Raw genomic sequence first — 27,321 nt, forward strand, 5'->3', positions numbered from 1 at the left:
CTGTGACCCCAAAACAAAACAAACCCCCCCAAAAGGAAATACATGCTTTACTTTAAAGAAAGATTTCTTTAGGTGTCAGAAAGTTCCTCTCAAGACCAATTATTTTAAAATAACTACAAAGTATGTTATCTTTGCCAAATGAGAATAACAACTTTAGGCTAGCTGCAGTCTATGAGGCAAACTTTATGACCTTTGTTCACTGTCAATGCTTTCTTGGTATGTATGGTTGCAAATGCTGATAAATTCAAACTTTGCAAATCATGCATCCATGACTCAGAAAAGTCTTCCAGTCCCACGTTATCTCTAACTAATAAGTGACCTGTCTAGACTAGTTTACATATCTTTATTATTTTCTGCAGTGTGCAGGGCAATCAATATGTCTTGTATGTTTTGAATAGTTTTTGTGAAATTATTGAGGTGGTATTTTTCAAACAGTATAAATTAATCAAATTTAAGTAGAAACAAAACACAGATTTACTTATTTCTTTGTCACTAGGAATAAATCCCTCTCTTCTGTGGTTGTTTTAGGAGACAGAGAATGGGAATTGAAATAAGATTATTGCTGTTCAAGAATTTCATTTTTCGTTTTTGGGGGGAGGGGTCACACCCAGCAGCGGTCAGTGGCTACCCCTGGCTTTACACTCAGAAATTGCCCCCGGTAGGCACCGGGGACTATATGAAATGCCTGGATTTGAACCATGGTCCTTCTGCATACAAGGCAAACGCCTTACCGCTGTGCTATCTCTTCAGTCCCGAGTTTAAGAATTTCTAACATACAAAAATGTCTTGATAACTATACATGTTAAAAAATTTGTCAAAGACTAGAAATTAGAAAATGAAATAGAATATGGAACTAGCAAAACAGAAAATTACTAATATCATATGTAAGTATGATATTGAATGTAAATATATGTTTTGAGAAATTTTTGCAAACTGTCTGGGGGAATTTAGATTCTTTAAATAATGCCTATTTTCCCGTCTGATTTTATTTTATTTTTTATTTTCCTTTTCTTTTTATTGTTTTACTGTTGCTCTCACCAGCCCCACAATGGTTTCTGAGCAGTGTTCACCTCTGGTGAAAGCTTTGTCTCCCCCTGTTGACCAGCTACTAAAATAGCGAACTGAGAAACTGAGCAGGACTCTCCGCTGTGTCTTATGAGTTGACATGAAGTAAAAAGACACCCTCTGAAGTTTTATGCATGCTGTGTTTCCTCTCCTTGCTGCAAGAATAAAAGCCTTTTCTTTTAACCTGGCTGTCTTTGAAGTAGCAGTTTTGACATCTTCATGGCCTCTAAAGGTAAGAGAAAGTAAGATTAACTAATAAATTTTTCCTTATATTATGACTGATAATAAACTGAGGTGGGAAGTTTCAATTGGTGTGGCTTACGGTTAAAACTCTATCACATCCCCTTTGTATGTGTAAATATTTTAAAATCTTAACTCCAAGAAGAATTGTGTATTAATTGAGATATAAAATAATCATATTTCTAGAATAATATAGACATTGAGAGGTACACAGTATGCCAGTTATGAAAAATATAGAGCTAATAAAAAATCTGCATAGCAAACTTCGTAATGGGAGTACTTAATGTCAAACACAGAATAGGTTGAAGAAAAATTTATAAAGACTTCTTTATATAATCAACCTGAAAGTATGGGTCAATTATTTTTAATTTCCAATTTGTCTGAAATATTTGGCACAGCCATATAAAATAAATAATTGGTAATTTTGCATCATTGGAAAGTGATCAGTGTCATAAATATTGATAGCAAACAATTGATTTCAAGTCAGTGTTATCAGGTATTGGTGTCATATTATGATTTTTATCTTATCAAATCATTAAATGCCATAACAATGGTACCAATGATATAGGAAAAAGAAATGGTATCATAAAGAATTAGTAAAAGTATTTACTAGCAAATTTCAATAAACATTTTGTTCTAGAAGGGAATATATCTATACCATGAATCTTCAAAAAGATATTTAATATAAAGTTATATAAAAAGAAGAAAAACAAAATGACAAATTTAAGCATATAAATTAATTGGGGACTTTGGAGAAAGAGCTAGAGTTTTCTTAAATTTCTAAAACTTTTTATCATTAGTGTTTTGTAACTTTAAAGAACTTCGCAAAAGAGAAAAAATAAAAAAATTAAAATAAAGACAAAATATAAGGTACTATTTTAAGATAATGAGCTGCAGCCTTAGTAAAAACACTTGTAAAATTATGTAAAAAACAAAATTAGAATGCATTTTACTCCATTATCAAAGCAAACCATTAAACTGTAAATTATAATAAAAAGTTTTAGCCTGAAGAATTATGATTAAGATAATTGGTAGAAACCTTTTAACCTAATTACAAATAGGATAATAGAGTCCACCAATTTATAATCTCCTAAATTAATGATCCATTGAAAGAAATGTGTAATGATTATATCCTTCCTTTATCAAAATAACATGTTGGGTGCTATTTAGCATAGTTACAACAAAGAAGATCATCTCATTTTTTATTAGCATTTCATGTATGCTAGTCGTGGGGTATCACTGAAAAAGCTCAAACACAATGTAACCATGAAACAGAAAAGTCATGAATGTTAATAAGTGTGTTTCATTTTTTTATTTAAAGACAAACAAAAAATCTTGACAAGTTCTCCCTTTCATTTAAGACTAGGACTAACACTTAGGCCAAAACACACGAGCCCTTTATAATATAAGAGTTACGGCAACAACTATACCCTGGAAAGTAAAGAGTTGCCGAGTCCGTGAAATATTTATAAACTGCTTATACATTTTTAAAAGAGTAGATAGAAATTCAAAGCCAGATAGGAATTCAAAGGAGTTCCTTCTTTATTTGGTCATCTGAGTCTTTGAAGAAACTTGCGACTAGAAAGCAATATTTGATCAAAATATGATTAATCTAGCCAAAACGAAGAAATGGACAGTCACAATTATGTCTGAAGACTAAATTTCAGGTGGAAAATTAGCTTTCCTGTACAATAGACTCAAAGTATTCAAGTCGAACAAACATCTGAGTGACCCTGTTGTATTTGAAAAAAAATAAAAGTTGCTTTTGAACTAATTGTGTGGTTTGATGGCACCAGTTCGAATATCAACTTCACTTATCTAAAATATCTTTGTGCGCTATATTCTTCAACTATAATTAAAGGTAGCATGGACAGCATTATGAAGTTCTCGTGAAATAATATTTCTGATTAGCATATTGAAGACCTGAATTACCTGGGACTTCTACTTCATTCCCTGGATAGCTTAATCGGCACTCTATGACTAGGGACAGTCTAAATACAGGATGTCATTCAGACTGGGGAACCATTAATGTCAATTAATAGCGCCTGTGTATAACTGAACATAATTTTATAACAGGAAGGTCTCAAACTTGAAGTCTGAGAACAAAACTAGTTTTTCCAGGAAAATCTAATTTGAATTATCATTTTTAAAGGCTGCTCCTATATGAATAGAATTTCAAAAGAGAAAGGGCATAAACTCAGAATGTTGATCTAAAGTTTATGAAGTTAATCCCTAACCCAGGCAAAGGACCCTGAATTTTCTATCAAGGCATCTAGGACTCTGAAGTCTAAGGATTTAAGTTCTGGGTCAGACATGAGCTAGGGCCAATGCCAGATACCCTGCATTTTTTTTTATTTAACCAACTTTATTACATACATGATTGTATTTGGGTTTCAGTCATGTAAAGAACACCACCCATACCCTGCATTTTTTAAAGCAACAATAGTCTACCCAAAATATGTAGAATGATTTTCTCATTTATTTTTCTTCAGTAAAATTTATAATGAGGGAGAATAAAATTGTCTTCTACCAGCAATTGGAAAGCAATTCCTATTCATTGACATTTTTTGTTATATAGGATACAACGTCTAAAACTATGTTTACAGCGCCAAGCTTCAATCCATGATTCTTTTTTTGTTTGTTTGTTTTTTTCGGCCACACCAGTTTGATGCTCAGGGGTTACTCCTGGCTAAGTGCTCAGAAATTGACCCTGGCTTGGGGGGACCATATGGGACGCCAGGGGATCGAACCATGGTCCTTCCTTGGCTAGCGCTTGCAAGGCAGACACCTTGCCTCTAGCGCCACCTCACAGGCCCCCAATCCATGATTCTTAATATAAAAAGATACTTAAGTAATTACCACAAAATTCAAGTTATAGAACATATTGAACCCCTTATTAAGGTCGCCTATGGACAATAGTCCACCCGGCATCCTCCACAGCAAAGATGAACCTTCATCTAAATTTTATCACTATCAACTATTTCCCTCAAGATAGAGCATTTAGAATAAAAAAGATGGTGCATTTTAACTTTTTTCCACTAATGGCTCATTCTGCATAAAAATTTTTAACCAGATTTTGGGTAAAAAATATAGAAATATAAGCCAAACATTTATTGCTAAAAAATCATAAATTTATGTTCAAGCAAATATCTCACAATTTAGTTACAGCATTTTGTAGGAGCCTGGGATCCACAGCTTTTTTATGTTTGTTTTATTGGTTGGTTTGGTTGCTCTCAGGGTTTACTTCTTGCTCTGTGCTCAGAGAGACACATGAAAGTATATATATAGTGGACCATATCCTGTGCCAGGTATCTAACCAGGGTTGACCATATGCAAGGCAATGCTTGCCCTGTACTACTTCTTGGGTTCTACAATCCTCGGTTTAAGAAACTAAAGATCTTGATTTACTTGTTTTTGTTATCTATGATAACAAAGTAAGTCTAAAATCAAATTTATTGGATACCTTGATTTGCAAATCTAAATATGATTGTAGGTAACAGCCCAAATTTTGTCCTTAGAGTAGCTTTAATTAAGCCTTAAGGCTTATTTTTTGTTATTTGTAAAGCCCTCAACAGGGGAAAGATAATGAGAAAATGCAAAAAATCTACATATCAAGAGTTCAGGGCCAGAGTGGTAGCACAGTGGTAGGGCATTTGACTTGCATGTGGCTAACCAGTACGGACATGAATTCAGTCCCTCGCATCCCATATGGTCCCTGAGCCAGGAGCAATTTCTGAGTGCAGAGCCAGAAGTAACACCGAATGCCACTGGGTGTGTCCCAAAACAAACAAAAAAGAGTTCAAATTATAATCCTGAACATTCAGCCACTTTTAGTCAAGTTAGGTTTGGTTAATAAAAAGAAAATAAATATATTAATATCTTTATTTAAGCATCATGATTACAAGCATGTTTGTGGTTGGGTATTAGTTTTTTAAAGTGCTCATCTTGAGAGTGCTTTGAGAGCTGAAATTGGTTCTTATAAGCATTTAACTGGTTACAAAAAGGTAAATTTCAGGGCATGAAATCTAGTATATACCTTACATGCAGCCAATCTGGGTTCTATCCACATAATCAAATAGGGTCCTCTTAGTTCATCAAGTATAAGTCAAGAGCAATAGGAGTTCTTCAGTCAATATCCTTGGTGTCTGTCCTGATCTGAGAAGTCAAAATAAGGACCTCATAGGAAGCAAATTGCTGTGATCTTACCAAGAGGGAGCTCTGTTTTAGGAGCCTGCTGACAAGATGGTTTTCATACAGTTGAACATGAGAATATTTCCAAATTCCAAATACTACAGGTAATACAAACTTGGAATTCATCTAGATCTAGTACTACAATGTTGAATTTAAATAATTAAATTATTATCAAGTAATTGTACCTCATTAATACCACATCTATACCAAACATTACTGTTTGCAATTACCCCAAACCATATAGTATCCAAAGAACCATTCCTTGAATCCAGTGGTCCTCAGAGGCCAGTTCACTGTCCCTCAGACCATTGGAGGGCTGGACTATAGTAAAAAAAAAAAAAACTACAAACAAATTCCTATGCACACGACATATATCTTATATTGAAGTGAAGAAATAAAATGGGAACTAATACTGTTTTTTGCATTCCTCTCCTAGTGATCATCCAGATCTTGTCTGAATTCCTTTGCTATCTCCAAAAACAACTTAGCAATTTTTTTTCAAATATACTTTGAAGTCCCCCAAGAAATGTTCATGGTGCCTGGGAACCACTTCTAGCTCTATACAACTTAGTGTTACCTGGGCCTAGCAGAGTTGGGAATACCAGGGCCACCTTAATGGGTAGCTATTTGGTATGAGGCAGTGAACTAAGGGAAGTGGAGGTTCTGCATGCCAATTAGTCTTTTGAGCTATTTCTCCAGCCCCAAAATATATCTTAAGAGATACATAAAACTTTCAGAAAAATATCACATGCAAATTTATTTGAAGCTGAATGTCTGGGCTAGAGAGAAAACACTATACACTTCTGTGAATTATATAGATGTTATCCTAATATTTAGTAAGTATATTAAAAGTACTTGCATCTTTTTGCATTTGTTATAAAAATTCTTCCTTATATTAATCCAGAATCAGTGTTATATCCATCTGTCTCTAGATACATATATATATATAATCCATAATAATCTAAAATATTTGTTTTACTTGACCCTCTAATATTTGAAAAGTAACTATCAGGAACTTGTATTAAATCTAAAGCAACATAATATTGATGAGGTAAACACACATGAGACCTCTGGTATTTCTGAATTAAGAAAAATGAGCACAAAATGCTGTTGTTTTTAAAAATAAATGTTGTCTATGTCAGGAAGATACTCAAATGGAAAGAACCAACAGGAAAAATAATAATAGAAAGTAAAAAAGTAGACAGCCCATAGAATATAAACTTATATATTTAACAAAGAATTTTATATGCATCATTTATTAGGGTGCTTGTATACTATTACATAGATTCTTGCCACATGCAGGGTAAATAAATAGCCAATCTTTACCTTCAATCTAACAAATAATTGAAGTAATAGCATCTTACCAACTAGTAATATCCAAAAAAAGGTGATTTCACTAAGTAAATTGAGCCTAAAATTATAGAAATCTCTAAATATTTTGTCTTATATAATTCTAGATGAGCTTTAGTGGTAATCTTACTGTCAGAAAATAAAAGAAACTTTTATACAAAATACTAAGGTGTCAGATATCAATTAGGTTTTGCCTTTAAGGAATTTCTAAGTCAGTTTTGAATATTTATATGGTCAATATAATTTGTTCTCCAAGTCTATTCTCAAACCAACAGCATTAACTAACCTGGTACAATATTAGAAATGTACATCCTCAAACTCCAAACTGAACCCCTACCACCACCACATCGAAGTCTGTTTTTACAATCCTGAGGGACTCCATAGAGCCGTGATTGATAAGAAAGAGAGAAAACATTCTGGAAGTTGCAAGAACCCTCCATCTTTGTAAAGTGAGAAGAGGCTTTGAAACTCATAATTGTCAATCCAGCCATATGTCTACATTATCCTTTCAGAAGCTAAATAATTCATTTTCTTCTTTAATTTTCTTCAGATACTTATATTCCTCCTTGCTTTAAAGAAAAGTGTACTTGCCAGGCTGGGGAGATAACACACCAGGAAGGATACTTGCCTTGCACATAACTGATACAGAGTGAGCCCCAGCATTCCTGTGGCCCTTTGAGCACTGCCAGGAGTGATCCCTAAAAGCAGAGCCAGAAGTAATTCTTAGCACCACTGGGTGTGGCTTGAAAACAAATAAAAATGTGCCTACAAAAATATCTAATATCATGTTTTTTGCATACATGATTCTCATTTTTCCCCCATGACCATCATAGGATTTCTATTCTTCGTTTTCTATGACTAATGTGACAAGTGGTAGTGAGCAGAAAAAAGTAAATTGAAGCAAAGTGGTGTCTATGTAACAGGATGAATAGCAATGTAAAAAGCAGGCAACAGGAGTTGAAGAGACAGTATAGGTGCTTACCTGGCATACTTGACTCAATTTCTGCCACCATAAAAAGTCACCAAAACCCTGCCAGGAGTGATTCCTGAGCATGGAGCCAGGAATAAACCCTTAGTATCTTTAGGAATGGCCCCTAAAACCAATAATATTAAATAAATTTAAAAATAACTAAAAAGGAGATGATCATCTACTCAGTGGTTCCAAATGTATTTGGTCTATTGTTATTTTTTATAGCAAAAATCATTTAGGACCATCCCTGTCATGCCAAATATCCACCTTCTTTAAGTGAACAAATAGAAAGAGCACCCATTTATACCCCAAAATACAGTCACCTCCCATTCTCAATAGTTTTAACAACTCCAAAGAGGTGGATTTTCCCATGTAGGGAAAGAGGGCAACTATGTTTACATATATCTAAATTTTATGTAAATATATATTATATATAAGTTTTATATCTAGCATGATCATAGCAAATATGTGGGTTTTGGGTCACACCTGGCAGTGCTCAGGGGTTACTACTGCTCTCTGCTCAAAAATTGCTCTGGCAGTTATGGGGGACCATATGGGATGCTGGAATTCGAACCACCATTGTTCCTGGGTCAGCTGCTTGCAAGGCAAATGCCCTACTGCTGTGCTATCTCTCCGGCCTCAATAGATATTTTTAATTAAATAGCTCTATGTGAATAGTCATGCCAAAAGTTAACAATTATACATGTAACTACATATCTTAGTATGTAATTATATGTTATTTGTAATATAACGTATTAAAAGATTACACATATAATTTATAAATGAAACTATATAGCTTTCCTGAATATAATAAGAAAACCTAAAGAAAATGGCCCACATTCTCATGTTTAATACAGTCTATCATTTTTCATTTTCTTGCAGATTCACAGAATCAAAGAGGTCAAAGTCTTCCTCGTTTTCTTCCTGGAGCACCAGACCTGGATGGCAGCCTTGCCACCTCCCATACCAACCCAGAGCACCAAATCTGGCAACCACATCGCTCTCTGCCTGGCAGTGTCCCTCCTGGTCTCGAATACTTAAGTCAGGTGTTGTCTCTTTTTTCTCTTTCTATCAGCTCAGTCTCCTTACAGTAAATACAAAGCTGGCTTCTTGTTTTCCAGCCAAGTATAATACTTACCAATTTGGGGCTTATTTTTGTTTTATACAAAAGTTGATTACAGGTATACTTTTGGAACTATTTTGGAAACTTTACTCTATTTAATCTAGCTGAATTTTAGGGACAGAGTTATCATATAAGAGTTAAGGCATTTGCATTGCCTGTCACTGAGCTGGACTTGATCCCCATTCCTAAGAACTATTGAGTGCACCCCTCATCAAAAAATAATCATGACAATTAGGTGTATTTTTATTTTCTTTCCTATTTTCTCAAATGCTATCTCTATATAAGAACACAAACACAGTTTATTGCATCTCAACCAAAGTTTAGGAACTACAATAAATATCTTACTGAAACAGGGAATATTCCAAATCATGATTTTATAAAAAAAAAGTTTCTTTTACTCACTTATTATTTGGAAAAAAAATCAATATATTCTTCTATCAACATTTCTCCTTTCTCATGTTAACAGTGACAACACAAGCAAACATTTGGAAATGAACTACTTAGCACATTTCTCCTCCTGCTGTTCATTGCTCAAAGTGTCAGCAAATTTACCCTCAAGGAATTGTCTGAAAGGCCTAGTCATCTAAAGCTATTTAATTAAAGAATTTTTATTGAGTTCACACTATGATCATGGCATAAAGCAAAGCCCAAAACAGAGCTCCCCTCACCCATTCTGCAACCTAATTGGCAAAACATTCTGTTGACAGAATAGTTAAGAATGTATATCAAGATCTGATAAATTCACCAAATTGCATATGGAGGAGTAAATAGGTGTTAAGATCAAGGAACTTAGGAAAGACTTCTACAATAAAATAAAAGATCAACGTATCCTCCCTCTTGGCACTCAAAATGTGCATGGAAATCAAATAAAAACAAGTGATTCTGTTATCAATGTATACATGTTACTGTCATATGCACAGGCTAAGTTGTTTAAAAGGTCATATTATTATTCAATACAGTCATTGTTTTAGTCATCAGTGAGTGTATAAGCAAAGATCCCAACCAAGCCTAGAAGTCAATCATGAAATCACATCATCTAAATGTAAAGGGGATTGATGTGTAGGTACATTACTATTGCTTTTGAATTTAATCCTACAAAGATTACAAATGCACTGATATTGAGACGTCAGCACATCTGTTACAGTTCTCAGCTTGTTTGGCATCCTTTCAAACTATAAAGTCTATCTCCTTTATCAAAATCAAATCTTTGTGTTAATTCCCTTAAGGTACAAGTGATCTCTGTTATGCCTGATAGGGCTTAAGCCGTAGCTGTATGCAGCATATGTTCCTGGGAAAATGTTTATAATTGCAGATGCTTTCTCCAGAAACCCACTGGCAGTTAAACGTACTTCAGAGACCAGGGAGCTCAGGGAAATATGTAAAAGAGCTGGGGAAAGCGAGCCTACCATCTTCCATCTGCAGAAAGGATCAGCTGTAATAGCTGACTAGCGTTGATTAACTACTGCAAGCTGTTTGGGAATGTTGTCAGACAAGATTTTGCCAAGTATTAAAGTGATAAAGCAGTGCCAGAGGGCTAGGTTTGATGATCACATATGGTCATCTCTTATCCTTTTTCTGTCTGTGAATGATGGCACACCCAGAGCCATATGCTTGACATGAATACATTTTTTACAATCAATAAATAGTAATATAAATATATTGGCTTCAGTTATAACATAGAGGACATTTCCAAAATCACATTTTAAAGAATATTTTTCAGATTATACCTTAAAAGAAAAGATAATCTCCTTGTTTTTAAAATACAATAACACTTGTTTATTTTAAATTTGTGCATAATCCTGCCAACTATGACACCTTTTCCTCTCCTCCACAAGCCTCCTGAGTCATGCTGCTAACATTCATGCCCAGCCCTGCCACCCATAAATTCAACCCTCCCTGCCCTTATTAATTTAGTGCCTATATAACAAATGAGCAATTTTAAAAATTTGTATCATAAGATTGTAAGGAATAGTCATCTATGAATGTAATTAAATATATGTGTAAACTCCACTTAGTCAAATTTATTCAAAAACTATTCAAAGTTTTGCTTCCATAAACAATTTTAAAATATTCACAAACACCAATATATTTGTATGTATGTAACTCAGACATGCACACAAATATATATAGTTGTTGACCATTTTAAGCTAATATATTACTTAAAACTAACACATTATTTCCAGATTGAATTAACACCTCCATAATAGTAAACAGTATTTTGTCTTTAAAGGTTCAAGCAATTTATTATGAGATGCTTAAAACACATGAGAATTTAAAACTGCATAAAAGTTTCAACTCTACATACCCACACTATAAAATGCATGTCTTAGACATCTAATTTTGATGGAATAAATGAGGAATTGGTTTTGGGAACTTGGGATGGGAGTCCAATGATATGTGCATGCCATAAATAGATGAGACCTCTTAAAGACTGCTAGGAAAGTTCTTGAACACCAATATCCATCACCAGCACACCTTAAATAGCAATAACAAATTGGTTCTTATACTCATGTCTGTCACTGGATTTCACTTTATAGTTTCATGCTTAAAGAATGCTTGGCTTATTCTGAACCTCACATCATATTTTTGAATTTGTTTAAGGCTTTCTAGTTTGTCTGTTAATAGCAACGGATTTAAAAAAAAAACCTCTTAAACACAAGAGTTCAAGAGTGGTCCAAGACTAATTAAGAGAAACTACCAGAATAAGCCAACGAAGTCCTCCATCCATGAGTTCACCCTTAGAGTGTAAACAAATCATTATTTTTAAAGAGAATGAAATGAGGAGTAGATAAAATGGGAATGAAAGCACTCAAAAATCCCATTGTATCACTGAAGAATGTTTTCTCTCAGCCAGTAAAATTGTTAAATGAGATCCATTTAAGAAGATAGAAAGCATGTAAAAATTGACAATATAGAGTGAAGGAAATTCTGGCTTAACATTTTCAAATTCTTGAATTTGAGTATATGTTTTTAGATATGTGAGGATTTCCTCACATGCAACAGGTCATGTTATCTAAGCCCAGAATTAAATCAGATAAAGCGCTCCAAAAATGTTCTGGTAGCTAGAGAAATAGTACAAGGGTTATAGCATATACCTTGTAAGCCACTGTCTTCAATTCAGTCCCCAGCACCACATGATCCCCAAGTGGCCTGAATAGGCTTTCAAAACAACATGGTATCCTTGAGACCTACCATTGAGTCATTGAATGGTGAGCAAGACATCAATGATCTCCTGAACACTGTTTTGGAGGCTTCTTTTCCCCAAACAAACAAAGACTGCATGACTACCTCATTCAATAAACAATAGCTGTTCTGAGTTAGTAAAAAAAAAATACAACTTCCCTTTTCACTCTTGAGTGCATCTCATTGAGAAGTCTGTATTTCAAGAATCAATCTTACTTAATTCATAGATCTACCAGTCAAAATTCCTAATCTCAGCCCTTTGTTTTGGCCTCCAGAGGAATTGTCCTCTAATCCTATAACCGTGCCTCTTTGTTAGAGATTTACCTTAGCCTACAGCCTTCTCAGAGGACAAACAATGAACTGCCAGTAGTGCCCAACCAAAGATGAATTAAAATATACTTTTTTTTAAACAAAAGTGTTTTCAATTGTTGTTTACAGTAGAATTTGTAATAATAAATTAAACTGTCATTATAGGAGAACAATGAATTTTTTGGCTTTCAAAGACGAGATGATGGGCACCTTTTATCTATGTGGTTCAAGTAAAAGGAAATAAAGTTAGTCTAATCTCTACCTCAGAATAAGCAAAATAATTGGAGGTGAATAATGGCACTGCAATTTCTAGCTTTGGGATGCTTAATAGTGACCATTTCTTAGTAATAGTTTACCAGGTGCCCAGAAGTTTATAAAGGTTTATAATAAAATGCAGAATGCATGAAGGTATCTTTGAAGATAAACCTTTGGAAGTGATGTCTGGCACAGTAATTGGTTTTTAGGATTTTCATCTTAGTGAATCTTTGAGTCCTGGACATCCAGCTTGAGATACAGACAAATAAAATGCATCTTAAGAACAAACTTGTATTATCTCAATGAAAAACAAGTTGTCCAGGATGCTTGGGTAATTGAATCACTTCTCAGCCATATATAGTTACTCCATGGCTGGAAATAAGATTCCCTCTCAGTGGCATGGGCTTGATTTTCTTGTCTTTGGTGACATACCTCTTCTTTGTGAATGAGCATCTTGTTGGCATCAGCATGGTTTCTGGTTCCTCTGATCAAAGATGTGTGAAAAAAAAATGTAGAAACGTGTTTCTTTGGCCATGGGAGGTCCTTTGTCTCCACTAGGCTTGAGTAGAACAGTTATATGAGGTGAGTGGAATAAAGAGGCCAGAGCAGAGGGTAGTGCAAGATCCCTTTCATTTGTTTAAAAGCAAAAGTGTATTATTTTTTGGGGGCCACATTGGTGATGCTCAGGGGTTGCCCTTTGATTGGGAAACCAAATGGGACATCGGGGGATCCAACATGGTCCATCCTAGACTAGGGCAGACAAAGCAGATGCCTTAATGCTTGTACCACCGTTCCGGCCCCAAAAAGTGTATTTTATTAATTTAATGAATTTGTTAAATTTTTCATTGAGGCCTTATATATTAAATAATATTAAAGCCGTTATTACCTACTTGCAGTCTCTCCACCAATGTTAAGAAAATGCCTTCACCATTTTTCCACGGTCCCCTCAAACTTCCACCTCCCCAGCTGCTCAGGGTGCTTTGGATTCTTTTCAGTTTGGGAGGGTGCACATCCTGTAGTACTCTGAAGCTGTTCCTACCTCTGTGTCCATGCATGATACATGCTTGGGGACACAAAGGTGACACTCATATTTAAACTGAAATCAGTTGCATGCAAGGAAAGTGTGCCACATTCTCCCTTCCTATACCAGGGCTACTCTCAAACTCCAAGAACGGAGGTTTAAAATTTCTGTACCCTTGTTACCAAGAGTGCTCAGAACATCTCCTTGGAGTAGTTCTTTCCTGAATCTCTTTTTTATTTCATCAGCACAAAATATGGCCTTCGCCACCGTTTTTAATTTTTACACGAATATTTTTTTTCTTCTTTTTAATTATAAAATATAAGCTGTTGTGACCAGCAACAGATAGTGCAATAGGAAAGGCACTAGCCTTGCATACAGCTGATCCAAATTCAATCCCTGGCATTCCAAATAATCTGTCAGGCACCATCAGGTGTGATCTCTAACCATGGAGTCAGAAGGAAGTTCTGGCCACTACCAGATTGCCCCCCAAAAATATTACATATATTTTTTTACTCTAAAAAGTCAAAGAAACACGTAGTATTGGTCTCTCTAGAGCAGTGGTCCTCAAACTATGGCCCGCGGGCCACATATTGTATTTGTATCTGTTTTGTTTCTTCATTGCAAAATAAGAGATATGCAGTGTGCATAAGAATTCGTTCATAAGTTTTGTTTTTACTATAGTCAGACCCTCCAATGGTCTGAGGGACAGTGAACTGGCCCCCTGTTTAAAAAGTTTGAGGACCCCTGCAGAGGTTTTCAAAGTGCTGTGATGTAATTCTTCTTATTCCCTTTCTATTTTCATGAACAGTTAGATCTGATCATTATACATCAGCAGGTGGAACTCCTTGGAAGTAAGTATATCCAATTCAATTTCAGTTAAAACTGTTGAAAATGCTTTAAAATGGTTTAGTTTTCCTTTTTTTATATCTAGATGCTATTATAAAGAAAAAATTAAATGTCTATTATCTATAATGGATTTGGAAAGGAGTACTGATCTATTTTTAAAATAAAAATGGAAAATAAAGTTAGTGTGATTTAGACAAAACTAAGAATCTTAAACTTTAAGTCTCTGGAGATGTCATTAGGAATTTAGCATTAAAATATTTTTTGAAATTCTGTGTTTGCTTATGATGGTTTCATTCATAAATAATTTCAAAACTACTACCTCCACCAGGTGTCTACTTCCCTCTACAAAATTCCTAAAGGTCTCTCCGGGTCAATTTCTCCTCATCACAAGTTCAGTTATGTGAACCATTCTCCATTTCTGTTGCTTTGGGCCATTTCTCCTCCTTTAACGTCTATCTTTAACTCCCACATTGAAGGAGCTCCTTCTGTATCTATGTCTTTCCTACTGACTTCATTCAGTATCCTGTCATTCCATGCATGTAGCAGAAAAATTGCATGATTTTTCCCATTCTTACAGCTGCATGATGTCCCACTGTGTATATAGACTACACTTCTTTTTTTTTTTTTTTTTGGTTTTTGGGCCACACCCGGCACTGCTCAGGGGTTCCTCCTGGCTGTCTGCTCAGAAATAGCTCCTGGCAGGCACGGGGGACCATATGGGACACCTGGATTCGAACCAACCACCTTTGGTCCTGGATCGGCTGCTTGCAAGGCAAACGCCGCTGTGCTGTCTCTCCGGGCCCTAGACTACACTTCTTGATCCACTCAGTTGTACTTGTATATATGAGTTGTTTCCATATCTTGTTTGTAGTTTCAATATATAATGTTGTTTGTTGCTTTGATGTTTAGTATTCCATATATATTGTACTAAGTGTACGTATATTGTACTAAGAACATGGATATACATATATCCTTTTAAATTAATATTTTTGTTCAGAATCTACCATTATAATCTTAAAACCCTAAAACGTTTTTCATATCTATTGTTTCTAATTTAGTTTTTCTTAATTTCATGAACAGAGATAAAGACTAAGACTACCAGAATTTTGCTGTTATATCATTTTATTGGTGATCCATCAAAGAGAAAAATAATTTAACAATAAGTGATTATAATTATGTCTAACTAAATTTAAATTAATTGCATAAATTTTATTTTATTTTTAGACCACACCCAGCAGTGCTCAGGGGTTACTCCTGGCTCTGTGCTTAGAAATCACTCCTGAGGGGCTGGAGAGATAGCACATTGGTAGAGCGTTTGCCTTGCATGTGGCCAACTCGGGAAGAACACATTTCAATTCCTGGCATCCCAGGTGGTCCCCAGCCTGCCATGGGTGATTCCTGAGTGCAGAGCCAGGAGTGACCTCTAAGCACTGCAGGGTATGGCCCCCAAATCAATTGATCAATCAATAAATAAAGTTTAAAAAATAAAGAAATCACTCTTGGCAGGCTCAGGGGACCATATGGGATGATGGGGCTCTAATCTGGGTTGGCTGCATTCAAGGCAAATACTCTAACCACTGTGCTATTACTCCAGCCCTCAATTGTACAATTTTTTGTTTAACATAATATTCTATTCCTAAGCTATGTCAAAATGAAAATAGCCATATAGAATAAAGTTGTAGATATATATTACCAGATGGAGATTTTAGACAAAAATTATTAGTAGTACCACTGATTTGTTCCAGTAAATTCCATAATATGATAGAATTATGATAAAATAATATCATGAATTATAGGTGATAGAATTATTTGAGCATTGGATTTTTCTTTACTACTTTGGTTCTTTATTTTTTTTATTGGTCACACCTGGAAACATTCCAAAATCTCTCCTAGCAGGCTTAGGGGACCATATGGAATGCCAGGAATGGAACCGGGTCCCACCAGGATTGGCTGCGTGCAAGGCAAACTCCCTACTGCTGTGCTTTAGCTCTGACCCTATCATATTGGTTCAATAGTTGAATTGCATATTGAATGTTAACAAGGCAAATAGAGTTGGAAACAATATTTATTAATTAAGCAACTCTTGATTTGTATAATGAAGACTTCAAATTCTATAGTACAAGGATATCAATTTGTGTAAAGAAAATATAAAATATTTAATAACCAGTTACTTTATTCTCTTTATCACCACTACCTCTTCTCTATTTAAAGGGCTTGTTGCTAAGCAATAGGCTTATTTTGAATAAATTTGTTTGCTCCATTAGTGATACTTGGTACAGAGACCACCAACAAGTATGAGATTAAAAACAGCCTGGGTCAAAGGATATACTTTGCGGTGGAAGAAAGCATCTGTTTCAATCGCACCTTCTGTTCCACCCTTCGCTCCTGCACTCTTCGGGTCACAGACAACTCAGGTCAAGAGGTAATCATTGTCCACAGGCCCTTGAGATGTAACAGCTGCTGGTGTCCTTGCTATTTACAAGAGGTTAGTCATGGCATAGGGCATGCGGGGAATTTTCTTGCCACATTCGAAATGATAAACCATTATTTCTTTATAAATACTTCTGGTGCTCTGGGGCAATTATATTTTCATTTCTATGAATCTGTATGCCTTTTTTTAGGATAGGAACACTGGTGAATTGGTGGTTCATTAAAGTTTGTTCCTTGCCAACTAAAAATCAAAAGCACCCCTGAGATCCTTGAGTTTCAGACAATAATAGAATGTTTATTGCAATAAAGCAAGTGTTGTGCATTTTGGGGTCTCTGGAAACCTACAATATAAAAATATTATGCTTTATTTTGTAGTCTATTAAAATTTGCAATTAAATTATGTCCTGAACATTTTACATACTCTAAAAATAATATCAATCTAAGGGTAAAATATATGCTAATTGTCATCTGAGCCCTTTGTGAGTTGTAGCATTTTACTGGCAGAAGAGTCTTTCTTGCCTTGATATTGATGGGTACTGACTGGTTAAGGAGACAATTTCTGAAAGATAAAAGGTACGAGACAGTATTTTGAAAAGAAGTAATAATGATGTTTACCACTCTTGACACTTCCTTTTCTGGAAAAGTTCTTGAAAGCATGTTTTTATGTTTGAAAACATTTTACACACAGTAGACTTAACTCAAAATTCAAGTCAATTCTCTTAAATCTGTCACTTTCTTGTCCAGTAAGTTATTGTTCTACTGCATAAAATTCTTTGCTGTCATTTCAATAATGTTCATGATGAAACTAGCCCAGTCCAATAGTGGGACCACCATGACTTATTTATGTAAAGTTAGGAAACAGGGTCCTGAAGACAATATAGCTGTTAGAGCTCATACCTTTTATGTACCCAAACTGGGTTTGATTTTCAGCATCACATGAGGCCCCTGCACAGGTAGATGTAGCCCTGGAGGCCTCCAAGCACCACCAAGTGTGGTCTTCCAACCTTCCAACACAGTAGGGGTGACCATGGTATTGTCAATACTTAAAGATATGACCAGCAAATTATGTCTGTACCCTTTTATTAAACCAATGGTCCTTGATTGGCTAAGACTCACTGGTGGTGCCCAGATCTCCAGAGAACTAAATGAAAAGCCCATCAAAAGAAAATCAACAAAATTGATTGTCCCATAAGGTCTCCCTAAGCCAGGAGCAATTTCTGAGCACATATCCAGGAGTAACCCCTGAGCATCAACGGGTGTTCCCCCCAAAACAAAACAAAACAAAACAAAACAAAACAAAACAGAACCTATCTATGGGCTGGAGCAATAGCACAGTGGTAGGGCATTTGCCTTGCAAGAGAAGTCCTGGGACAAACCTGGGTTTTATTTCCAGCATCTGATATGGTCCCCTGAGCCTGCCAGGAGCAATTTCTGAGCTCAGAGCCAGGAGTAACCTCTGAGTGCCACCATATGTGGCTCAAAAACAAACAAAAACAAACAAAAAGAACCTATGTTATGAATAAATATTCTACTAAACAAAATGGGGGATAAATAGTAATATTGAAGGAAAAAGGTTAATTATGTAGGATTTTACTATATATTAAAACTAACTTTCCAAAGATTCACATAACTAAGTAATGAGTTTAGTTATATTAATTAGTTTAGTTAATTAAGGTGCTCATAAATCTACAGTCCAAGAATTTCTATTCTACTACTGAGGAATTTAAAGTTCTAATATGCCCCAAGATAGTAGTATCATATACCTATGGAATATATGGCCTGTTGAAATTTTCTGAAAAATAAATGTTTCTATTCATAGTAACTCATGTTCACATAAATCACAACTGAGTTTCACACAAATTAGACATAGGACACATCTTTTATTAGTACCCATTAGTATAGTGTTAATTTGTTCAAAATATAGTCAAAGAGTTTAAGAGTGATCCGAGAACAAATCTATGGCATTCTAAGCATTTCAAGAAAACTACAAACATGAATTTAAGCTTTTCAAGAGGCAAAATTATAGTATATTGTGGAAATTTGATATTATTTTAAATAAAATAATTTTTATTGGGGATAGAACAGAACTATAGCCTGTAGGGCAGTTGCTTGCCTTGCATGCAGCCAACCTCGTTTAGATTCCTGACATCCATATAGACTTCTGAGCACCATCAAGAGTGATTCCTGAGTGTAGGGCTAGGAGTAAGTCCTGAGCACTGCTGGGTTTGGCCCCCAAACCAAAACATTTACACACACACACACACACACACACACACACACACACACACACACACACCCCACACACACCTCTAGATTATTTTATTTTATTTTATCATATTTTTGTTTTTCTTCTATAGGACATTTGAGATGGATGTACAAATATGCCCAAAAAATTTAAAAATAAAAAAATTGGGAGAATAGGAGGGAATGGAATAAAAAAACTAATTAAAGCAAAGCCTCTCGGGCTGGTGAAGTGGCGCTAAATGTAAGGTGTCTGCCTTGCAAGCTCTAGCAAGGAAGGACCACAGTTCCATCTCCCGGCATCCAATATGGTCCTCCCCAAGCCAGGGACAATTTCTGAGCATTTAGCCAGGAGTAAGCCCTAAGCATCAAACAGGTGTGGCCCAAAAAACAAAAAAATAAATAAATAAAAGCAAAGCCTAAAAATGTAATTTCTAGTCTTTGACACTTTGGAAGATGTGAATAAAGAATCTAGTTGGTGGAGTTTAGTTAGGGAAATAACTACATTTTGAACTGTCCTAATAACGAGAATGTATGAGGAAAATGGAGAGCCTGTCTAGAGTACAGGCGGGGGTCGGGTGGGGCGAAGGGAGACTTGGGACATTGGTGATGGGAATGTTGCACTGGTGATGGGTGGTGTTCTTTACATGACTGAAACCCAAACACAATCATGTATGTAATTAAGGTGTTTAAATAAATTTAAAAAAAAAGAATCTAGTTGGTGTATATAAATGAAACTAAAATATGTATTTTGTGACTTGTGCATAGAATGGCTAAAAGTCAATAATCTTAAAAGAGTAGCGGGACCAGAAAGATAGCATGGAGGTAGGGCATTTGCCTTGCATGCAGAAGGATGGTGGTTCGAATCCCCACATCCCATATGGCACCCCGAGTCTGCCAGGAGAGATTTCTGAGCATAGAGCCAGGAGCAACCCCTGAGCGCTGTCGGGTATGACCCCCCCAAAAAAAAGAGTAGAGTTCATGTATATTTAATAATTGGTAAATGCTTCAAAATAGATCTTGATGCTATAATCACACCAGAGAAAGAGTAGATTTGAGGTACCATGTAGGATTGGACAACAGGACAATAATTTTACCTAGCACACAAATAGCCAAGTAGCAGTGACTGGAAATTGGTTCTCTTTAAGAAAAAAATGGAAGATAATAACTTTCTATGCTCAGTGTCAAGCATATAACTTCATGTTGAATTCTTGTTAATGTATTTTAAACCTATTGTTTTGCTTCCTTAGGTGCATACATTTAGAATTATGTATAAAATTTGAAAATAATTTTATAACAGTATACTCTTTAGAAGTAGAATCTCATTATAGTAAAAGTAAAATACAGTGACCTTACAAACTCTTATGTTGTCATTATCTCTTCTTACAGTTAGAAATAGAAGCCCCTCCTGGTACAACAGTTGGCTATGTTGCACAGAAGTGGGACCCCTTCCGGCCTAAATTCACAATCCAAAATGCTAACAAAGAAGATATTTTGAAAATTGTTGGTCCTTGCACAACATGTAGCTGTTTTGGAGATGTGGATTTTGAGGTAATTTGACAAAACAAAGGAAATTTTTGTGAAGGTCCTAGTTTTTGTAACACATAACAATTTTTTATGTTCACATAATTATATATTTGAATAAACATACAATATAACAATTTTATATGTTCACATAATTATATATTTGAATAAACATACAATATGATATATTTGTATAATATAAGAAGCCTATATTGTGCAGGTCAGCATTAACTAATAATTCCAGAGGCACTAAGTCCAAGAAGTGTTTTAAATCATTTTGTACAATTTTAAATTGTTCAATATTAGCACTCATTCTATAAAATAAATATATTTTATTTACATAAACAAAATGTATTATAGTTATATACAAACATATGTTATATAATGTATATGCTACTTAAAATTGTCTAAATCATATTTCTCCTGAAATTCTGGTTGGCAACACATTCCAACTTGGGTCTCACTCTATATCCCAGATGCACATTTCATTAAAATACCAGTAATATAAGCATCTACATTCACCAGACTAGTCAATTTTGTTTTCTGATCTCATATACACATTAGTGTAAAATCAAAACTCAAAGCCAATTCAATCAGGAATAATGTGAACTGTCCAAATAGTTTCTCTTGAAAATACATATCAGGCATAAAAAGAGAGAGAGAGGAGAGAGAGAGAGGGAAGAGTGAGAGAGGAGAATGAGAGAGAGAGGAAAGAGAGTAATAGAGAGGAAGGAGAAAGAGAGAGGGGGAGAGAGAGAGAGGAGAGAGAGAGAGAGAGAGAGAGAGAGAGAGAGAGAGAGAGAGAGAGAGAGAGAGAGAGAGAGAAAGCCCCATAGGCTGGAGTGTACATTCTCATGCAGGAGTTCTAGTTCAATCCCAAGTACTTCACGGTCACCAAACACTGACGGAAATAACTCCTCAGAACCAAGCCTGGAATAGCCCCTGAGCACTGCTGACTGGGTGTGGTTGAAAACCCACATAAAAAGTAGTTTGCGTTTATTTTTAATTCAGCCTGTCATTCATATACATTCCTCCTAGGACTTTCAGTTTGCACACTAACACTAACTTCACTTAGAATGATACCCTCTAGTTCCATCCATGTTGCTACAAATATGTTTGTAAGCTCCGAATTTGAGATCTGTCCCACAGAGACCACAGGAGACGAACAGCAATGCTAAAAGGCATGAGAGGTTATTATTACCAGCATACTGTGGTCGACCCTCGTTAGGCAATGACCTCTTAGGCAAATTTTCAAATAGGGTCACAGAAGTTTCAAACCATCATAGTTAACCTTTAATGTGATTGGCTGTTGTCTAGTGTTTCCATTCGCTGAAGTAGTAGAGGAGGGGCCTGTCCGCCAGCAGTTCCCTATGTGTTGCTAGTTTATCTAACTGTTTTGGTACAGTGCCCTCGAAGTTCCTGTAACTAGCTGTTCTGGCCTAGCCCATTCTGCCAGGTATCTGAGGCCTCTCATGGCAGTCTTAATGTCTAAAGTAAAGCCAGGGTTTACAAAAGCAAAACAGCAGTTAGTTTCAAACTTACATTTCCTTCTAGGTTTTAACATGTTCTTTCTTAGAACTTCACAATAAAGATTTTAGAGAATATGAATCTAAATTGTAATTTCAGAATCAAAAATAGAAAATGAACCAGAGAAAGAGTCTAAAGTATCTGACCGACTTGGTCCATTTGTGCATTTTAAAATAAAGGTATGATCTAGTATAGCAAATAATTGCATAATAGTTATAAAAGTTGTACATAATTATAAGATCATTTCAATAAGTTTTTAAGATTGCAAATTATATCAGTTGTTACTGATATTTTTCTCAAGACTTCTTAAAAATTATATTTTTCTTTATTAAATTATTTGTCTATTTTATTTACTTGTTTCCTTATATACTATGCATGGATTCAGACTTAAAATCTGAATCTGATCTATTGCCTTTCTTGGTTTCAAGGCATAATCATGACTATATGTCTGTGCCCATTGTGATGTTCTGGGCCTAATTGTTTTTTGTTTTTTTTGGGTTTTTTGAGGGTTTTTTTTGCTATTATATGCTCTGATAAATCAACAGCAATAAAAAGAAGTAAAAGGTTTTGTTTGGGGTAGAGCTAAGACGGATTAAGTAACTGTCAAAAAATCTAAGTTCCTAAAGTGAACTGGAAGGCTATTTCTATAAACTACAATTACATAAGCCAATGACTATGAGAGATGTGCCATCAAGAGAGGATAAATAAAATAGTTTCTCTCATGAATCAATATATTGAGAAATATAAAACCATCTGTTTTCCCACCTGCCAATGTGGTATTTCTATGTTTTTTTCCACAGGTGAAGACCATTGATGAAAAGCTGACTATTGGCAAGATTTCTAAGTACTGGTCGGGATTTGTAAATGGTGTCTTCACAAATGCTGATAATTTTGGGATCCACATGCCTGCAGACCTTGACGTGACCCTCAAAGCAGCAATGATTGGTGCCTGTTTTCTCTTTGTGAGTATGGAAAGAAAAGCACTTAGTTCTTTTCCTTTTCACTGACCAACTATTACCAAGCCCATCCTATTTATACCACATTTACACCACAAAGAAGTTTTGTCCATAGAAAAGGAGTTGAGAACCAATTTTCTTCAGAAACCAACATACAAGGAGTTCTGTTCCTGCATGGCACCTTTCTCTACTACTTTGCAAGCCCCTTGTATTTCCTCCAGCACAATGGTCTGTTATAACCAACTCATCCTTTCCTCAAATACTAAGTCTCCTTGTTCTTTTCATTTCAAGTGTTGACTTGCACTAAAAAGCACATAAATACAAATATTCCCTTATCTATCATGGAAAAAAAGACCATTGCTCAGCAATTAGCGGAATTAGCAGTTGACACTCAACATGGGGAAGGCTTGTTCTCTTGCTCTTTCAAGTGCACAGAGACACAAGAGATGGCAGGGATGAATAAAGAGGTGATGGCATACATTGCTACAAAGATATTATAGCTTAGCCCTTTCTCTCTAACTTACAAACCTATTAGGGACATCTCTTTTTAGGTGACTATGGAGTGAAAATATAACTGTGCTAAAGATAAAGTCCTCTTTTGCTCAGTACAGCCCCTTACAGAACACACCTTATTTTTGATGCACCCCACAAAAACTCTTGTTTTAATCAATTAATGTAGATTCTTCCTGGGATGGAGGGAGAGCAAGGTAGCAGGGAGCTTCACTTGAAAGCAGCTGACCCTGGTTCGATCCATTGCGCTCAATATGGTTCCCTTTGTCCCTCCAAGAGCTATTGATCCCTGAGTGTAAAGCCAGGAGTAAGTCCTGAGTACTTTTGGGTGTGCTCAAGAAACAAAAAATAAATAAAACAAATCAAAAAGCCCCTTATATTCTTCATCTCATCTCTTTATTCTTTAAGGTTTTAGGATAATAAATTTTATGGCTATATAACATGTATCCTGTGGAAGGGATTGGTTCTAATTACGTTGTCTCTTATAAATTCACTAGGGAAAGTGATTAAAATAAAATTAATTTCCTAGTGACATCACTGGTTTTATATATGTGGTTTTTATATTAATTAAAACATATATGTACAGAAATTATTAATCGTTAAATATGTTTATATATTATGTTATTAGAATATTTTTCTTCAGGAACTTTAGAGAAAATATTTAACTTCTCAGATTCATATTATTATTAGTAGAGACAATTCATATATGGAGAGTGGTAAATATTTTAACTTATCCTTAAGCCCCATTTTCATCTACAAATTTAACAATTACTAAACAGCTTACAAGATGCCTACTGTGCCATCAATTAATTCTCTATTCTCCTCCATGCACTTTGAAGATCTTTTAATTATGTTCTTCTCAAATATCCCTCTTTCTGTTCATTCTGCATTTCAATACTAATACCTTCAAACATCTCCGAGTGAATGTCCACACACACATTTTCATATTTCCAAAACTTTAATATGGGGCCAGAGATAGAGTTTTATAGGCTGTTACTACCCCACACTTTGCATGCTAAAACCCCTGATTCAATAATCAGCCCCATGCGCAATCCCAAATATTACCTATAGAGTAACCACTGAACACAGCTGCAAGTGGCCTCAAAACTCAGGGGAAACAAACACTATAAAAATCTTTAAGGTTTAGTTTTATAATTATGTTTTTTCAATTAGTGTTGATAAAGAGCAGATCACCTTTAATCTGCTCCATTTACTATTTTATGAAACAAGTTGATGTAAAAATGTACATCCATCAATTCCCTCTGTGCCATAAGTGAGAAATGGACTGATCCAAACTACACTCCAATCATGGGAAAACAGAACTTAAGTAAATCACTATATTCCCTTAATAACTAATTACTTAGTGTCCAAGGGAGAAACTGACCCACTGAATATATTTAACAACTCTTGTCAATTCCCAATTGTCCTCCTTACCTTAATTTGTAACTATTCTATTTTTTCTAATAAGTCTTATTTATTTTTTTACAAATATTTAGTGAGTGCAATGTGACAGAACTTTTAAGTTTTTAACTGTATCCTTTGAGCATTGGTGGAAGAACAACCGTGATTGAAGTTGTTTGGGAGAGCTGGAGGTGATGAGATGTCTAAATAATCACATCCACAGGCCAGCTGAAAAAGAAAAAAACAGACTGACACACTCTTAGCTCTGTCTACTCAATTTTTGTTGATGCCCAAATATAATGGTTTCTTTTATTGTTGTGGGCAAAGTGAATTACAACTCTTTCTCAGTAATATTTAAGGCACATAGTAGTAATGAATGAGGGAAGACATTCCCACCTATTTCATTTTTTTCCTGCATTGCTATTGAAACAATTTCTCACATGTAGTACTAAAGTAAGTTATACCTTCTATGTAAAGCTTAAATAGAAGTACTACTTTTTTTTTTTTCATTTTAATGGCATGTTCATTTCACTACTTTGATGAAGCTCCAGTTTTCCAGGTTCTCTCTGGTATAGACTTCAGCATAAACTATCGGTGATTATACCTTCCACTTTGATATTCTGGTGTTGATCAGATGGGGTTTCTATAAAAGTTGAAAATACAAAAATGCCTCACAGTCAAATTCATTCCCCTCAAACACCCCAAATATTGATTGATGATACCAGGTCTATTTAAGAAGATTTTCAAATGTCTTATCCAGTGGTCCTCAAACTATGGCCCGCGGGCCACATATTGTATTTGTATCTGTTTTGTTTCTTCATTGCAAAATAAGATATATGCAGTGTGCATTAGAATTCATTCATAAGTTTTGTTTTTACTATAGTCAGACCCTCCAATGGTCTGAGGGACAGTGAACTGGCCCCCTGTTTAAAAAGCTTGAGGACCCCTGTGACTTATACTCTGAAAATTAAATATTTTACATGTCATGATGCTTCCAGACTTCCTCTATTTTTCTCTATTATATCATGTATTGCCGGAATGCTCCTAGGAAGGATAATTGACTTATAAAGAAAGGTACTATTAATTTTCATTGTTACCTTTTAATATAAATTCATTCATATCCAGTGTTTTATTTATAGGATTTTATGTTCTTTGAACATTCTTTGGCTGGATTATGACAAGCAAAATGACATATGTAAAGAAATATGCAGAACAAAATTTGGTAAGTAAAAGACAAACTTAAATAATCTTTTTCCCTTTGAAGAGGCTTATATTTGACGCTGTCTAATTCTTTTTCATTTTCTTCTAGAAATCCCCTGGGCTCTGGATTTCATTAATGAATGACTTGACTATGTTTTTGTAGCAAAAGGTTTTTGCCATTACATTTATAAAAGCATTATATAATGAAGGAACTATCTGGTTGTGAATGCACGAGAGCTAAAAACAAGATTACCGACCATTGTATAAAAGCTTTGAAAGTTGATTATTCTTTCCTTTTATATTTCTGAAGCTATCACAAGGGTTGTCTTGAAAGATGAAAATTAAGGCTTGCAGCATCACTGATGAAAGTTCAATGTGTAGAGAATACTTTGAAGTTTCTCTGGTACTAAGTCTGGTTACTAATCAAAAGAACTAGAATTCTAATTTTCTTTTTAGTAAGTAGTCTTTTGACTTTGTTTATTAAACAGATTATAGGAAAGCATATTACTTTATATTTAAAAACTAAAAGTTGTTAAATGGCATGATTGAAAATAAGGAAAATAGATGAAAATTATTTCTGAAGGCACACTTACTTTCTATAAGAAATCTTGTAACATGTTTTAAATAAAAACACATGCCAAAATATTTTTCAAAGCACATAAATATATTTTATTAGTAGACGCAGTGGCCTTGAGCACTTTACTTTTAAATAAAGTTTCACTCAAAATGAATCTAAGAAAATGGACAACTACAGCATTTAAAGCCAAGTCAAGCAAACAAACAACAATTAATTCAAGAAACCAACAAGAAGTCTAGAAGTCTAGCCATCAACTAATTAATGCCTTCTACTTTAGTGCTTTCAGTGACTTACACATTACTAAATGTCCATGGTCTACATTTCTGAATCCCTAACACACAAAGCAAGAGTTTAATTTTTATGAATGACCCTAATTCTCCCCTTTTGAAAATGGGGAAATGG

General features: G+C 35.0%; 1 protein-coding gene across 1 annotated transcript; it reads left to right on the plus strand.

Moving 5' to 3' along the window:
* The first annotated feature begins 1,284 nt into the window (after positions 1–1,284).
* On the plus strand, positions 1,285–26,320 carry LOC126026021 (phospholipid scramblase family member 5-like). Its single transcript, XM_049785725.1, has 7 exons — positions 1,285–1,297; positions 8,699–8,862; positions 14,516–14,558; positions 16,818–17,038; positions 20,614–20,775; positions 23,076–23,237; positions 26,282–26,320. The coding sequence occupies exons 1-7, from the start codon at positions 1,285–1,287 to the stop codon at positions 26,318–26,320; spliced, it is 804 nt and encodes a 267-aa protein (XP_049641682.1).
* The last annotated feature ends 1,001 nt before the right edge of the window (positions 26,321–27,321 follow it).

Source organism: Suncus etruscus, chromosome 13 (genome assembly GCF_024139225.1).
Source record: "Suncus etruscus isolate mSunEtr1 chromosome 13, mSunEtr1.pri.cur, whole genome shotgun sequence".
NCBI lineage: Eukaryota > Metazoa > Chordata > Mammalia > Eulipotyphla > Soricidae > Suncus > Suncus etruscus.